Genomic DNA, 17,164 nt, shown 5'->3' on the forward strand with positions numbered 1-17,164 from the left:
GATGTGTAGTTCTCTCTGACAGCCTGCATCAATCACCTTGTATTCTGAAAGAAAAAATTAGTTAAGACTGCTATTCTTCGATGAGTATAGTATATTCTTGTTAATGCTTGTTAATCCTGATCCATTTACTCTTCCTCATAAAGTTATTGCATCTCCTTTCGTTTATTCCGTAGGTGAAATTCCCATTTATGTTAAATTTATTTCTTAGAATCATCATTCCTTTCTGAAATTGATGAACAAAGATTAATGTCCTGCATTTAAACCATATACCCATTAAATAATGACTGGTTTATGGTAACATACTTAACCCTACAGCATAACATGACAGAAAACGTAATATGTTAAAGACGTTGACAGTGTTCAGATGCAAAAATGTACACAGAATAATACAATGCAGTAGCAAAAAAAAAAATGTGAAACAGTCACGATGTTGAGATGTCATAAGGCAAAAAAAATGTCAAAGTCGACTGGTGTGTTTTATATCTTAACTATTTCATAGTCCATACAAACAAAACTGGAGTACAGTCATATACACAAAAAAATGGAAAATGTGCACGGTCTGATGTGTAACGACAAGAAGAGCGACCTGCTAACCTTACCTTGCCGGGCACTCGCCAAGAAAAAATACGATAATCATCAATAAGTAGTCACATAAATATAATTGCAGAAATAGTCGTAAATGTGTAAATTCATCTGGAAAAATATGCACGGTCTGATGTGTAACGACAAGAAGAGCGACCTGCTAACCTTACCTTGCCGGGCACTTGCCAAGAAAAAATACGATAATCATCAGTAATTAGTCACGTGAAATAATTGCATTAGTAAATGGCATCATAGTGTGTTGAATCATACAGTGGTTTCACTCAATAAACGGTTTAATGTTTGATATATGGTGATTGCCTTTCGATTTTCTAGTTCTCAAAGTTTCGACATGTACAACATTGGGGTGAGGGATGCTGCGAATCCGATATGGACCTGCGTATAGAAGTTCAAATTTACTGCACTTACCTTTTAATTTACTGGATAAATAATGTGTACGTACTAATATTTTCTGTCCAACGTGAAAGTCTCGGCGTCTACAAACCTGTTTTTGCTGTCTTCTCCGGCGCTCTGCGGCACTTTTGATGTTGTTCAGCGCAATGTTAATTATTTCGTGGTGTCGTAGGCGACGACTTTTGGGAAATTCTATTAATTCTTTAATTTTGTTCGGTGGTTCAACGTTTTTCGGTATAACAGACGGAGATAGCATAGTGGATTCATTTGGAATGGAATTAATTACATCTTGGAATGAGAGTATGTGTGTATCCCAATCAATATGTCTTTTGTGGCAGTATATTCTACACAGTTTACCAATTTCCTTCATTAATCTTTCACAGGGGTTCGAAGAAGCGTGGTACTTGGATATATAGATCGGAGAAATGTTTCTAGCTCGTAACATGCGTGTCCATACGCTACTACGAAATTGAGATCCATTGTCAGAAATTACTTTCATTACATGCCCTACCTGAGATAGAAAATGTTTTACAAATGCTTTCGAAACAGTTTTAGCAGTAGCTTTGCGTAATGGAGTGAAAGCAACAAATTTTGAAGTGAGCTCAACAGCGACAAAGATGTAGCAAAAACCTCTGTTAGTTCTCGGAATCGGACCAAAAATGTCTACTGCGGCCATGTGTCTTAATTTCACAGGTATAATGGGATATAAAGGAGGAATATGTGAAGTGGTGTCTGATTTAGCTTTCTGGCAAATTTTACAAGACGCTAAAACTCGTCGTATACGTTTTTCCATGTTAGTAAAATAACAGTTCTGTCTCAGTATAAGAAAACATTTTCGTGCTCCGTAATGTGCGTAACTTAAATGAGTGTACCAAATTAATTTGTTAACCAGTTCGTCAGGAATGCATAATAACCAATTGTTGCTGTCAGGATGAGAGCGGCGAAACAGAATGTCATTGCGTACAGTGTAGTGGTTTCTAATCGTAACATTATTCTTATCTAGCCAAAGGTGTTTAATTTCCTTCCACACATTGTCTTTATTTTGCTCTTGTGCTATGTCCTGTAATGACGATGAAATAAAATTTTCAAATGCGACTTGCTGAATGTACATGACACTGAAATTTGTTCTGCAGAAGTTGGTTGCTACGTCTTGCTGATTGTTGCCGAGAGAACGCGATAGTGCGTCTGCTATAACATTTTGCGTACCGGGAATGTGAACAATTGTAAAATTAAATTCCTGTAAATAAAATTTCCATCTGCTTAATCTATCGTGAGTAAATTTAGCTGAAAGCAAAAATTGTATCGCTCTGTGGTCTGTGTAGACGGTGGTATGTCTGCCATAAAGAAAGTGCCTAAACCTCGTAAAAGCCCATACAACACATAATGTTTCCAGTTCTGTAACGGAATAATTTCGTTCAGCATGTGACAGAATGCGACTTGCAAATGCGATGTTTTTGATTACTATTGAACCATCTTCTTCAATTTCCTGGAAAATGTGTACGCCTAAAGCGGTGTTGGAACTGTCGGTGGCAATGGAAAAATTTCTAGTAAGATCTGGGTGCGATAAAAGTGGAGCATTCAACAAAGCATGTTTCAGGTTCATGAATTCAGAGTGTGCTTGCTTATCCCAAGACCAAATACTGTTTTTACCTGTTAATTGGCATAGTCTAGGCGTGTCTAAAGCAGAATGGTGAATAAATTTACGAAAAAAGTTAATTAAGCCCAAAAAACTGCGTAATTGCTTCTTCGTCGTAGGAACACTAATGTCACGTAGAGCCTGAAGTTTTTCTGGATCAGGCGCAATGCCTTCTGCTGAAATTACGTGTCCAAGAAATTTTATAGAAGTTTTGCCAAAATGCGATTTACTGAGGTTAACTGTAAGTCCTTGTGCATGGAAAGTTTGCAACAGTTGTTCAAGAATCAGATTGTGTTCAGACCAGTTAGCTTCTGCGATAAGAATGTCGTCTACATACGTCATAATTCTGTCTTTAAGTTCTGTCGGAAGTATAGTGTTCAAACCGCGAATAAAAGCTGCAGAAGAAATAGTTAAGCCGAACGGTAGTTTGCAAAATTGATAACAGTCGCCGAAACAGAGAAAAGCTGTATATTTTCTACAATTCGGATGAAGTTGAATTTGCCAAAATCCCGATTTCAAATCTAGTGTAGAATAAACAGCTGTACCGTAAAATTTCTGTAAAAGTTCCTCTAGTGTCTGTGGTCGATCTGTTTCGTTAATAATAATGTCATTAATGTGACGTGAATCAAGTACAAGGCGAAGTGAGCCATCTTTTTTCTTAACAATATGTAGCGGGTTTATGTACGGACTAACTGCTGGTTCAATAATTCCCTGATCAAGCATATCTTGCAGCTCTTTTTTAACCTGTTCTCTGTGAATATATGGAATGGGATAATGCTTTGCTTTAAATGTGTCGTGCGGTTTGACTTGAAATTCATACCTAAAGCCGGACATAGTACCAGGAATGTTGTCAAAAACTGGAGCTTGCTGTAAAAGAATTTTGTGTAATTGCGTTCGTTCGTCGTCTGTACTTGCACTGCTCTCTTTAACCTTATCAGAAACCAATTGCATTACGTCGTAGTCAGCTTCGTCTGGAGTATTATAGTTGTGTACGTACGTATCCGTGAACAATGTGGGATTACAGTCTATGTTACGTGTTGCGGAAATGACCTCTGTGCGGTTAATTGTTTGTTCTTCCGTAGATAGTGAGTGCTGAAATTCTAAAGCAAGTTGTACGTTTTCATCCTTTAACATTAAATAAGAATTCTGAAAATCGATAACTGCGTCGTGTTGTACCAGAAAATTCGTGCCTAAAATAGTGTCTGTTGTCAATAAAGGAACAATCCAAAAATTAGAGTGGAAAGTATGACCTCCAATACAAAATGATAAATGCGTCTGTAATTTAACGTCTACACCTTTACTCGATACTGCTCCTTTCACTTTTGTTTTGCCTAAAGGTAGTGTCGGATAGGTATTCTCTTTGTTGCACTCATTAAAAGTCTCCTCATTTATTACTGATATAGGTGAGCCGGAATCAATTACTGCTGAGAATTTCGATGAACCAATTTTAATTTCGATAACAGGATGTGAAATGGTTTTCTGAATAACTGGTCTTTCCTGTAAAAGAGTGTCCCTGATGTCGTCAAAAGTAATTACATTTTCGTGAACAAGATTCTGCGTGCCTAAATTATTGCTTACGTTATTGGAATATGCAATCTGTAGTGTGTCTGGTCAAATTCTATCGTACGTGCTGTTATTTACGGGAGAATATTGTGGCATATCCACTATATGAACTGCTTTGTTATTTCTTACTGACGTGTTACGCTATGGATGACACCTATTGTCTGTTTCATTCATGATTATTTGTTGTTGCTGATGTTGTTGCTGCTCATAAGATCGACTGTTATTAAATGTACGCCGAGAATTGTGCTCATTATTTTTACGTCTGTCGTGATAGTCATTCCTATACGGTGTATTGCGATAGGAATTGAAATGGTGTGTTGTCTGTACGTAGTTATTTCTTTGCTGCCATGCGTTACCATTTGTTGGAGCTGGGACTATACGTGCACGCGGCGAAACATAAAAGTTTGGTAGACCTTGTAGACTGCATTGTTGGTTAGGTATGCTAACCGGTTGACTTTCATGCTATTGTGGTGGAAAACGTCTATTGTTACCAAAAATGTGGTTGCGACTGCCGAAAATTTTGTACATACTGATGATTACGATTTTATCTGTTATTAAAGTTACGCTGGTTCTGGAGTGCCTACTGAAAATTGTCACAGTCGGTAAAAGTTTGTCACATCGGGTTTTCTTTACAACGTTTCTTAACCCTAGATAGAGCAATAGTTAAAGAGCTGTTTGGATAGATATAAAGGATAGTAGAAGAAAAGGCAGCAGTGCAGAAAACTAAAGATGAAACAGCACTACTACAGCTCGGGGCCCTATGCTCGCTACGGCACATATTCATTAAAGCGTAATGAATCCCCTGAGGTCTTTTACGCACTACAAATAAATTTTAACTTTTGCGTTGCAGGCAATGTCGGTAAAATTCCAACAGCAAATCGCTGTATTCTTGCTAATTCCAGTTTCTGCATAATAGGTAATACTGATGAAAATACAATAGCAAATTGTCGCCTCTGGTTCAAAGCTAGTTTCTGCATTACAGGTAATAGCGGTGAAAGCATAAAAACAAATTGTCGTATACAGTGCAAATCGTGTACCTGTACGCTGTCATTATTAAGTTCTTTACATTTTCTTACAACTGCAAATTGCTCGAAATCTACGTTCTCGTCACTCGGTTTGATAACACGTTCTGGTTTGTGTGTGAATTTGTTTGTCTGTGTCATTTCGTACTTCAAGTTACGTAGCTTTTCAGATTTTAAGTCGCGTAGCTTTTCGGATTTTAATTCGCGTAGTCTCTGTAAATTGCTCACATTATACACGCTGCGTAAGTCTGACAAATCTTCGCAAAGTAGCGGATTCTGTGACGTATTGGTGACTGAAATAGTTTTCAACTCTGTTACTTCTTGTTGTAAATTTGATAACTTCCTACGTAACGTGTTGTTAGATGAATCGATCTCATTAATTGTCTGCTGTAAATTTTGAAATTCAGGTGTTTGGATAAATGAAACCGGTGCAGTATCGTCTGATTTATTGTCATTAGCATTTTCGATAACATCAATACGACTGGCCAATTCATCACATCTTTCAGTCAGTATTTTAACCTGATCATCGGTTTTAGAATCGGACGCATTAATCTGTTTTTGCAACTTACGCGTAGTTTCGCTCAGTTTTTTAACATCAGCTTTGATGACATCACAATCCTGTGTTAGATCTAATTGTTCGAATCTATCTGTCACTGTTTGAATATTTACTGTGTGTGTATCTGTTTTTGATTTAAGGTCAGAAATTTCACCCCGTAATTCCGCGTTCAATTGTTCTATGGTATTAATTTTGTCGGACACTGTAGTAATATTATTGTCTACATACGTTTTTGCTTTCGCGAACATTTTACGTTTGTCCTCTTGTCTTTGTGCAGTGATTGTTTCCATGACTTGTCGTTTTACTTTGTTTTGATCTTGAACAAATCTGCGGAAACGCGTATCACTGTTCTGTATGTGCCGACTAAAGCGCTCGTTAATCTGAGTGTTCTGCTGTTCGAATTTCGCGTCTATCTTTGCGTCCATAGTGCGCGAAAGTTCTACCGTCATTGCTCTAAACTCGTCCCGTAATTGTGTAGCTTTTTCAGAGCATTGTTTAGCGACTCCGCTAATTTCGTCTCTGAGTGTTTCTGTTGCGACTGTTTGCATTTCTCTTAATTCTTGCGCAACAGATTTAATTTCTTCGCTATTTTTTTGTGAACACGCCTCAATTTCCGCGCGCAACTGTTCCTTAAGGCCGGTTCCCACTAGGGCTGCCGCGCGTCAAAACGGCGCGTCAGCGGCGTGGTTGCCATGGAAATGGCGTCAGCGGCAAGGCGCGGCGGGCTCTGCGTCGCGGTTTGACCATGTCGAACCGCTTCCGCTGCCGCGTGCCGCGCTCCAGGTGCGCGCCGCCAATCACAGAACGCGCTGAGCGTGACGTCAGGTACGGACTCCCGGGCCACACGAACTTTCGCCGAACCGCTGGCGCGGACGCGGCGGCAGCTATGAAATACTTATCATCCGATTCCAAGGAAACTATTCGGTAGAAAAATTTGATTCTTGGGCATGTTACAGCCTGATATCTTCTCTCGATAAAGGACCGAATTTCTTTTCGTTATTCGTCGTGGTTACTTGCTGTATCGCATTTACGTAAACCTTTACACGAAATTTTAATGAGTGTGCAGAGGTAAAAACGCATTGCGTGGACTTTGCGTACAGTTCATTTTAGGTAATACATTATTGCGTATGAAATTTAGTCAACATATCGAAATTGTTTTTAAAGCTGAGAGCAGATCGATAGCTATCACCGTTCTCGAGATATTGTCTGATATGTCGGCGGACGGGCTATGCCGTGACCGCGCGCGGGTTGCTCGGCGACGCGACCGGTACTTCGTCCTGCTCGTCGTAGACCATGTGGTTGTATCAACCGCAAATTTCGTAAACGGTTCAAGAAATCGAAATGTTGTGTGTGTGTGTTTTTTTTTTTTTTTTTGCAAACGATAACTTGTGAAAAGTCATGTATTTCGTCGCATGATAAATATCCTAAATCCGTTTATCTACCAAGATATGAAAGTAACTACAGTTTTTCAGAAGGGATAGATGAATTTTTTTAAATGGCATTAATAGCATGTCGAATGAGAAGTTAAACCGAAACTAATTTGCTGGTATGTCATAAGATGTAATTTACTAAATATGTAGAGCTATTGATTATTTACTTTCTTTTTTCTTTATCCAGTGTACTTTACTGATTCAAGACGCGTTTCGCCTTTTACTTTAAGGCATCTTCGGTGGAATCTAGAATGACTCAGTTTTGTTTTGATCTGTGATACTTGGAGATTATAAAACAGTTCACATCTTTTTTTACGTGAATGACTGATTACTTACAGTGAATTGAGTTTTTGGCGGACATATACGTTTCCCCTCACCTGCTCACATGCTGGAGGTTGAACTAAAACTTAGATTATGGAACATAAGCACATTTTCATGTTCGCTCTTTTTTCTTCTGTCACTAGCAGTAGACGTTTTACCGAAAACTCTGATTTAAAGTCGTAACTACAGTGTGTTCACCTCATGTCCCTTCCTGTCTGGTTTGTTTATGTACATGTTGCCAACCTGCAGAATTATATGCTGAAAACTAATGTTTATTTTTGTTCTCCTTATATCTGTATGTGTGTGTGGCTAGCCAGTGATAGTTATAGAAAGTTGAAAGTGAATCCAGTAGTTGTCAGACAGTGGTTGAAAGATTTGGTGTTCAGCTGATTTCAGTTTTGGTTTAAATGTTTTAAGGAGTGCATGGAAGAGTAAATTCACTGCTTACATTAATAGATAAAATAGTAGAATAGTATTTCAACAGATGATTATTATCAGAATACTATCACCCAACCCCTTTGTCCTCACTCTTTGACGCCCCACAATACGCCCTGTCAACTAACCCCTATTGTCGTCGAAGTTGTACCGTAATTTCCTCTTCCTCCTCTATTTAATTCCGTACCTCTTCTTTAGTCACACGATCCTCGTATCTAAAGTTCAGCATTCTTATGAATCACCACGTTTTGAAAGCGTCCATTGTCTTCTTGACAGAAGTGTTCATTGTCCACGTTTCACTTACATACGAGGCTGCACTCCACACAAATACCTTTGTAAAATAGTATCCAACCATTAGCATTTATATTCGGTGTGAACAAATTTTCTTTTTCAGAACGCTTTTCTTGCTATTGACAGTCTTCAGTCAGGTTTGCGTCTGCACCAGGAAATGCCTTACAATTTAAAATCTGGTTTCGAAAACTGTTCCAAATATATATTATTCTTTCGTGATTCTTAAGCAAGGTGCTGGCGATGATTACATTAAGCTCTGTGGGAAATTCTATCAGGTGGCTTCCACTTTCATCCCTTCCACCTAGCCTTTGTGTTCTTACTGTTTTCGTGTACCTGCTACCGTATCACATTTTAAATTTTTGTCTCGCTTAACTATCTGAACAGTCTCTTTTGTCGTACATTGTTTCAATGTGTTAGGAGATAGTGAACAATCGTGAACGGTAGTCATGAAAACTGTTTATGGTGAAATGAGAAAACATGAATAATGAAATATGTGAAAGAGTACATTGTACAGAAAATGAAAAATTGGTATGTCTTCACCCAACTTCGTCTTTCCTTCATGTAGGTGTAAGATATAGCTAATCAAACGCACCGCGCGTTTCAGTGGGTCCTGCCCCGTACCTCAGTGGCTGTCCGTCATTGGCTACCGCTAGCGTCTGCCGCTTCCAGATGGGAACGCCAATTCCGCGAGCCGCCGCGTCAAAGCGGAAAACGCTTGCCGCTGCCGCTGCCGCACGACGCGCTGCCGCGCTCTAGTGGGAACCGGCCTTTAGTGTCATGGCACTGCGCGGCAACGGCTGTAATTTGTTCACTAAGTTGTTTAAAATTTTCGTTCTGTTCACTAAATTGTTGTTTGAACTCTTTACTACTGTTGTCTTGGTTTTCCATCATTTGGTTAATTCGTTGCAGCAATAGTGTCATAATTTGATCCGAACCAAAATTAGCATTTCTATTCTCAGTACTGTTTAATGATGTCCCTGCAGTTGCCGCACTTTGTGTGACCATTTAGTCATTTTGCAACTTACAAAAAGGATTATCAGTCCGATGTACACTGTCAAATGGTTCAAATGGCTCTGAGCACTATGGGACTCAACTGCTGAGGTCATTAGTCCCCTAGAACTTAGAACTAGTTAAACCTAACTAACCTAAGGACATCACAAACATCCATGCCCGAGGCCGGATTCGAACCTGCGACCGTAGCGGCCTTGCGGTTCCAGACTGCAGCGCCTTTAACCGCACGGCCACTTCGGCCGGCTGTACACTGTCACTCACTATTTCGGAATTAAATAAATCCGTCTTACTTTGTGTATCCTGTTCATTTTCATTAGACAAATTCGTCTGTTCGTCACTTAAATTTTCCAAATCGGGTGTGTTAAGCTCGGCAGCGCTCATTACAATAGAGCGTTCTGCGTCATCAATTGTCAAATTAACAGACGAGACAATTGAGTTCGTTTGTTCATCATTAAGGTAAAAGTCATCATTAGTGGTTGGAATGCACTGATTGTTAGTGAACGCAGGATTGTCATCATTACGCTGCGTCTCACAATTACTATCGGTCACGTTGTTTAAGTCGGTAATTTCATTCATAATACTTCGCGATACACTATTCACAGTCTTTCGCGGCATTTTTGCAATAGTCACAATTATTCACAAAACAAATAAGCACAATGCAAAAGCAACACACAAATACAACAAAGCAGCAAATTGCCGTTGACCTGTAGAAAGAAAGTCACAATATTATTAAAAGCGTTGCGCCAAATCCTAATTATCTAAGCAAATAAGAGCAGATATCTGATTGTCGCTCAAAAGACTCTCAACGAAATTCGATCCTGGACTGGGTGTCGCCAAGTGTAACCTCCCCACCGTTATTTTTAAAGAAAAAAAAGCAATACTTAATAGAAATGGGAGCCGAGTGTAACCTCGCCCACAAAAAATGTGCTGACAATGGCAACCAAAAACGTGAAATTCGCAATCTGACTCAAATATAAATTCCTCATGAAAAATTAAAGTCCATTCAGTGATAAGGAAATTCAATTAAACCGAAATATCGGTCTTTGGCCCTGTGTAAAACAATCAGAATTAAAGTCTTACCTCAGAATAAATCGATGTCACATATCTGCTCTTGTTGTTGCGCACCGCTTGGAGGAACTGCATTGCAAATAATAATATTTCCTTTTTTTGTGATTCTAGTGAAATTTTTCTTCAAAAGAAGTGGAATGAAATGGGAAGTGCAACGAAATCTTTAGTTCAATAAAAAATTAAATTTTCGAGAAAATGCTTTTGAAATAAAAATTATTATTGGGGAACTTGTTGGAGAATAGTTACAATAAATAAAATTTTTCATTATCTAATGATTATATTAATTAATAGTATACCTTATTCACCATCTTGACCAGTGTTGCCGACCGCCTACATCATACAACCGCACTGGGCTATTACTACTGACCAACCGCTCTGCATGACGACTACAGACTGAGTACTGCTCTCAACTAGACAGAGCTACAGACTCGCAACGACTACTGACTGACTGAGAACCGCTCGCAACACTCGCGCGGTCAAGCGCATACTCTCTGGTCACAGATGCTACAATGCCTCGCCATCGCTGCTGCGTTACATACGTGTTTCAAAGCATGTGTTATCTATTCTCATTTCCACAGTTATTCCATGATAGTAGAAAGGCAGATTTTGACTGTTAGGCTCTGCTGTTAACTGTAGTTCTGGCAGTAGTTCTTTCCACACCTCTGTCAATATCTTCAGATATTGCGTGGGTGAAAATAGGACTGGATTCAATTGCTGATGAATGGCTTCCTGCAAGCTTGCTAAGTCCATTCTTACATCCCAGACACTACTCCTAGTGATTGTAAAAGTCTTGTTAGTATTATTCTCACACCCAATACTTCCACTTGCACTTGAACTGCCTCCCAGTTTAGAGTGCTAGCTGCTGCTCTGGCATAATACATTACTTCCAAAACTAGTTGTTGAAGCACATATTTGTTGTTCAGTACTCTACTCTCCAGACTCTGAATTCTTGTGGAATGCCACTCTACAGTCACTCTCTTCTCTTCTGCCAATTCTCTCGCAGCTTTTGCAGTCCTATTTAGCTCACGCACATAATTTGCATCTGCTGTCAAACATTGTTTTGTGTATCCTTTCTTCCTTGCCCTTAATAGCAGCAACCTGAGGATAGGGAACATTATCACCCCCCCCCCCCCACCACCACCACCACCACCACCACCACCACCACCACCACAAGAAGCCTTCTCTGTCTGTTTAGGATGTCTCACACAATAATTAAGATAATCCTTGTCCTAACATACACATATGATCCTACCCAACACTACTTTGTCTACACAAAAAAATTCCAAGAATCATAATAAAACATAAAACTGAGTGAGTACCTCCCTGGCCTTAAAGAATATGGTGTATGAGGATGTGAGGTACATGGACCTCCTCCTCCTCCTCCTGTTGCTCATTCTTCCACTGCTCATTTTTTGCTCTCGTCTTTGGGTCCAACAACGTTCCTCCTGGGATCTTTTATGGCCTTGTACAATTGTTGACCTCATTGGCAATTGTAGCTTCACATTTACAGCTGCCATGGTTTCAATCACATGATAAGGTCCCTGCTATCCTGTCATGAACTTCTTTGTTTTTCCTTTCAGAGTATATGGACTTGACAGCATCACCCACTAGTCCATCTTCTATTGAGATAAAATTCCCATGCACTTCACTGCCTCTTCTTGCCTTCACAGTACCTTGGTGTTTGCTTTTTGGACCCTCTTTTAAACTTGTGTCACAATTCTTGCAAACTCTCACACTGACTCCAATCCTGATTAATCATATCAAATGGTGGCAGCATCATCTTACAGCATACCACCTTGAATGGCGACGGCCTTGTGATAGTGTGTACTTTGTGTACTTTTGAATGATACACACTCACCATAAAAGATATATTCATATCCCAGTCGGTATGGTGGGAGTTGTCATAATACCTAAATATCCTCCCGATTATTTGATCAACCTGCTCCGTCCTACTTCCTGGGGATGAAGTGGACAAATTCTTCACTTTTTCTCTTTCAACAATTGAGACAACTTCTTCATCAGGTCCGACATGAAGTTTGACCCTTGATCCATTATTATCGTCTGTGGCACCCCGAGCTTCACCACCCATCTATTTACCAATGCTGCACAATTGCGACTGCCTGGTGGTTCAGCATCAGCACCATCTCAGCATAAAGAGAGATATGGTCTATTATAGTCAACACAAAACAATTCCCTGCTGGGGTTCAGGTAAATGGTCCTAACACATCTACTCCAATAAACTGAAATGTCCCTGTTGCTTCTGTCAGTCTCAGCAACAGTACTCATTTCGACTCAGAGTTGCATGTTGCACACAGTGCATACAATTTTTGATGTACTGATCAACATCACCTTTTCTTCCTTTCCACCAGTACTTCTCTGCCACCCTCTGATTCATTGATCTGCACCTTCCACGGCAGACAAAATGTGGTTGTGTATCTCTCTAAGCACCTCTTCCCTTTGCTTCACTGGTACTACCACTCTTGGTCCCAATCTTGTCTCTTTACATAACAACACCTCGTACATGCTGCATTGCTGCTGCTTACCTTACTGCTTACATTCTTCATCAGCACTCTGCACTGGTTGCTACATAGCTAGATTTTGATCTAGTGCTTGTCTCACTTTCCTCCTTAGTGAGTCTGCATTTCCTTGATTCAACCCCAGTTTGTGGATTACTTTGTATTTAAATTCACCGAGTTTTAATGCCTATCTTGTTCTTGTCAGCCTACTGGATAGGTCCTTCAGACTTTGTAACCACTTCAAAGCAGCATGATCAGTCACTACTACTTTAAACTTTCACTCGTAGACTTAACACCAGAAGTATGATACTGTGTACTTTCGGTTGTCTCGACACAAAAGCAGTAGGGTGTTCTCCACTGACCTCCTGGCTCAAAACACCCCCAAGAGTATGGTTTGACACATTGTTTGACAATATAAATTCCTTCTGAAAATCTGGGAACACGAACTCTGGACTCGGCGTTAAGACTTCGTTTAACACATCAATTGCTTTATGACACTCCACAGACCACACAAATGCAATACCCTTTCGCAACAATTGTGTAAGTGATCACACTTTATCTGTGAACCCTCACATGAATTTTCAATAATAATTCATGAGGCCCAGAAAAGACTGTAATTATTTGCTTGTCCCTGGTACTGGAAGATATTGTACCACCTGTATCAATCTCAGATCAGTCCTCACACCACCTTTACTATTTACATGTCCCAAGATATGCACATCTTCCGATGCAAAATGATGCATTTTGGTACTCAGCATTATATGTGCAGCCTGTAACCTCCTGAATACTTCTGTCGTTGCCTATGTTCTTGGAGATCCCTAGATACACCAGTGCACACCCTCCTAGACATTTCCAGTGCTAAACCCCTCACGAAATCATTGAGTGCCCTTTACTCCACTTCCTGTTGTGACACCTTGTGCAGCTCATCATTCTGCATTAATTCATATGTATGCATATCAGTTTTCCTAATCCTGCCTGAAAAATCCTCTATGGCTTCATTAGACCTTTTGGCTACTCACAGATAAACCACATACTATTCTGCTTCTTATTCCTTTACAGTAATCCTTGTTTTAGCTGCTCAAAAGTCTCCACTTGTTTAGTGCATCCATGCATCCTACAGAGGATTTAACGTCTCTTGAAAGGCACAATTTTGCCATTTGCAACAAGTAATTATCAATGAAATTGATTGAATAGAAGGGAATCAGGAAGAAGAAAGTAAGGGCAGAACAAAAGACAATCTGGATGCCGAATGACATTGAGTACCATCCCTGTGAGGGAGGCCAGCCATGAGTGCATCCCCGAGGCAAGGGCGTTGGAGGACAGGAGCTGTATCAGGCTCGTGGCCAGAGAGAGCGATGTCCAGTGGGCTTGCGCTTGGTGGCAGGCGCCACTGGAGCATGTGGTGCCAACACTGATGTTGGGCATACTCGTGGTGCCAGAGCCAGCTGAGGTGGTGTTACTGGAGAGAGTGATGCAACAGTGTCATGACCGCTGGCACAGGGCAAGCTGGTGGTGGACGGATGGGGGACACTAGAGCTGCGACACAAGAGCCAGTGGCAGGTGTCAGAACCCAGAATGGCCACATCCATGCACATGAGATGGGGATGCCTGGGCCAGTGCTGGGACTGGCAACAAACCTGTCAGAGGCAACTGAAAAGGTAATGGGTCCAGATGGGAAGGACTAGGGAAGAATTGAGCCAGGAGGCCAGACAGGATGGAGAAGAAGCCTCAGAAGGGAGAGAGAGTGCAGGATCTAACAGAACAGGTGAATTTTTTACCGCAGAGCATAAATGTCTGGCAAAAACAAGAGCAGCAGGGGCCCATTCCTGCATATACCCCACACCAACTGTTATTAATGTGGTGTACACTGCAGCATGTGGATATCTTGCAGATGTCTGTCATTTTTGCTCTCTCTTTGGCCAGTACCATTGTGCAGTGTTTCAACAACATAGAACTAATCCACAAATGCTGCAAGCATTTAAAGTATTCCTATAGCCAGTAGACTCTCCCAGTTTTGTTTTGATAGAATGTGTGGTATCAACTCAGATATATTATATCTATTCTCCAGAATATCAAGAATCATCTGCCAAAATAATGGTCAGAATTTTCTGAGCTGTAAAAGAGATTCTTCGTATTGAAGAGGGTAGACTAATGTGTGAATACTAAAAATAAGAATAGGCCTAGACAGAAAAAAATCATTAATCAGAAAATTGCAGACGATTTGTATTTGCAAAACCTGGGGTATTTGAAGCGTAAATTGTTGTAACACCTACTCTGATGGCACAGGCTAGGCAAATATTCCAGACTGTAAGGCATAATCAAGAACGCAGTTCTACAATGGAACCAAATGGCTTGGATACTGAAGTAATGGCTGACGTTAATGATATTTCTTTAACATTTCCAGTTGCTTTATAAACGGTTATATATTACAATCGAAATCATGTTATTATGATTCAGATACAGAAGTTTTGTTTGATATTTTCATTTGTGAACTTGCATCAGCACAGAGTCTACTTAGAGATTACATTGTAGAAAGTAGTTACATCACAACAACATATTTTATTTGAATGTATTGCAGTTAACACGTATGTAAATTAATCTTTGCAGGTTTGAGTACATATTCCGGTTGAATATCAACAGTGTTCAGGACTGTGACCCAATGAAATTCAATGCCAAAGAAATGGGTCCACATTATGTAAGTATTCTATAATGTCCCATTTGATCATATTTTATAAATAAAGATCAAAATCTTATGCACTCTGAAGAAGAACAGAGATAAAAATGGGCAGTGCTTGACAGAATATCTGAACATTGATCAAGTGAGTTTAGTAACTTAAATGCTTTTTCAGCTACAGTGGAAAGTAGAAAATAGAGGAAGAGGACAGGAATAAAACACAGAACAGCTTAGTGGTGTAGCACAACAGGTGGAGGTAGATTGGGTATAGTAGGAGACCAATGGACACAAAGGCCATGTGCAGATGGAATGGGGCAAAGAGCAATTATAGAGAACTGTACATGATTCAAATAGGAGAAATTAATAGTTGTGAATTACATAGCATGTACGCTGTTTCTAACTTTTACGGTACTCTTGTTATTTATTTTTATGTTGACCTACTTATAACCAGATTTTATCTCTCAATTTGCTTACCGTTTCTTAACCCTTGAGCAGGTGTGCTAATTTTCATAACACAAATAGGTATGCAGTGTACTTCATACACAGGTGAAAAAATAGCTTTCTCTAAGCTACCATGGAAATCATTATGAGCAAAAACACAGTTTAATCTTAGTTTAACTAAACAACAATAAAATAAATTTACATTATATGAGCTAAATCACTCTCTTGCTGTGTGCAAGTGTTACCCCACAGTATGACCCTCTCAAAGAATTAACCAGTACAGTTGCATCAGATGCCAGCCAAATGCTTATGTGATTACTAATTATCTTGTAGATAACTGCTTCATTGTGGGATTGTGCAGCTATCTTGAATCTAGGACATTTTCTTGCACAAATCTTTTTTTTTTTTTTTTTTTTTTTTCATCCAGCTTGCTGTTTATTTTATATTACTGCTGCTCACATGGCTGTATGACAGCACAACTCAGCAGTGAGTTAACTGAAGAAGGTCGTGTAGAAATAGCTATGGGCATGCAGCTGTGAAGCAACACTGGAACAGTAAAATACATTATTATTTGTGATTGGCGCACGTTATGCATATGTGCACCCATTTGATGGTTAATGGACAGTCATGTTCAGCTACATGTGGAATCAAACCAACATATAGCATTGTCATCCCACAAAATGAATTCATGATGATTTAAGTAATTGATTTTACTATTCTTTAACTTGGGTAAATTTGAATCAGAGTTACTGTTTATGTTGGATTAACAGATTTTGAAAAAGCTTCTGTCTCAGTTTCAACAAATTCTGTTATGATACCTTGAGAAACAAGGCTCAGGATATGGAGAGAAAACACACACACACACACACACACACACACACACACACGCATAAACAATTGTGTATCTAATCATTAAGTAGAAGGCTCTTTCTACTTATGGTTCATTTCATTTTTCTATGTCGTCTAAATCTGAAGATGGCCTCTAATCACCCAGGTCATTCATGATCACTTGTGTTCTTACACCAGTGGCTGAAACAAATAAGCTATTATGAAAAGAAAACTTTTTATTTTCCATGTATTATTTTTTTCTAAATATAGGTACCCAGTACAAACTTGGGCCCTCGTTCTTAAATTCTATAAACACATATAACAGTTGTTTAGTGTAGAATTCCATATTAAATACACAGGAATGGACATTAATATTCCA

The 17,164-nt window shown here is 39.5% G+C and overlaps 1 protein-coding gene across 2 annotated transcripts in view; it reads left to right on the plus strand.

Moving 5' to 3' along the window:
• Positions 1-17,164, plus strand: part of LOC126483895 (vacuolar protein sorting-associated protein 52 homolog) — a 134,791-nt gene that overhangs the window by 86,269 nt on the left and 31,358 nt on the right. For both annotated transcript variants that reach the window (XM_050107162.1, XM_050107161.1), the window contains exon 9: positions 15,450-15,537. In XM_050107162.1, coding sequence (XP_049963119.1) covers positions 15,450-15,537 — 88 coding nt within the window. The remainder of the gene's footprint in view (positions 1-15,449; positions 15,538-17,164) is intronic.

Source organism: Schistocerca serialis, chromosome 6 (genome assembly GCF_023864345.2).
Source record: "Schistocerca serialis cubense isolate TAMUIC-IGC-003099 chromosome 6, iqSchSeri2.2, whole genome shotgun sequence".
Taxonomy (NCBI): Eukaryota; Metazoa; Arthropoda; class Insecta; order Orthoptera; family Acrididae; genus Schistocerca; species Schistocerca serialis.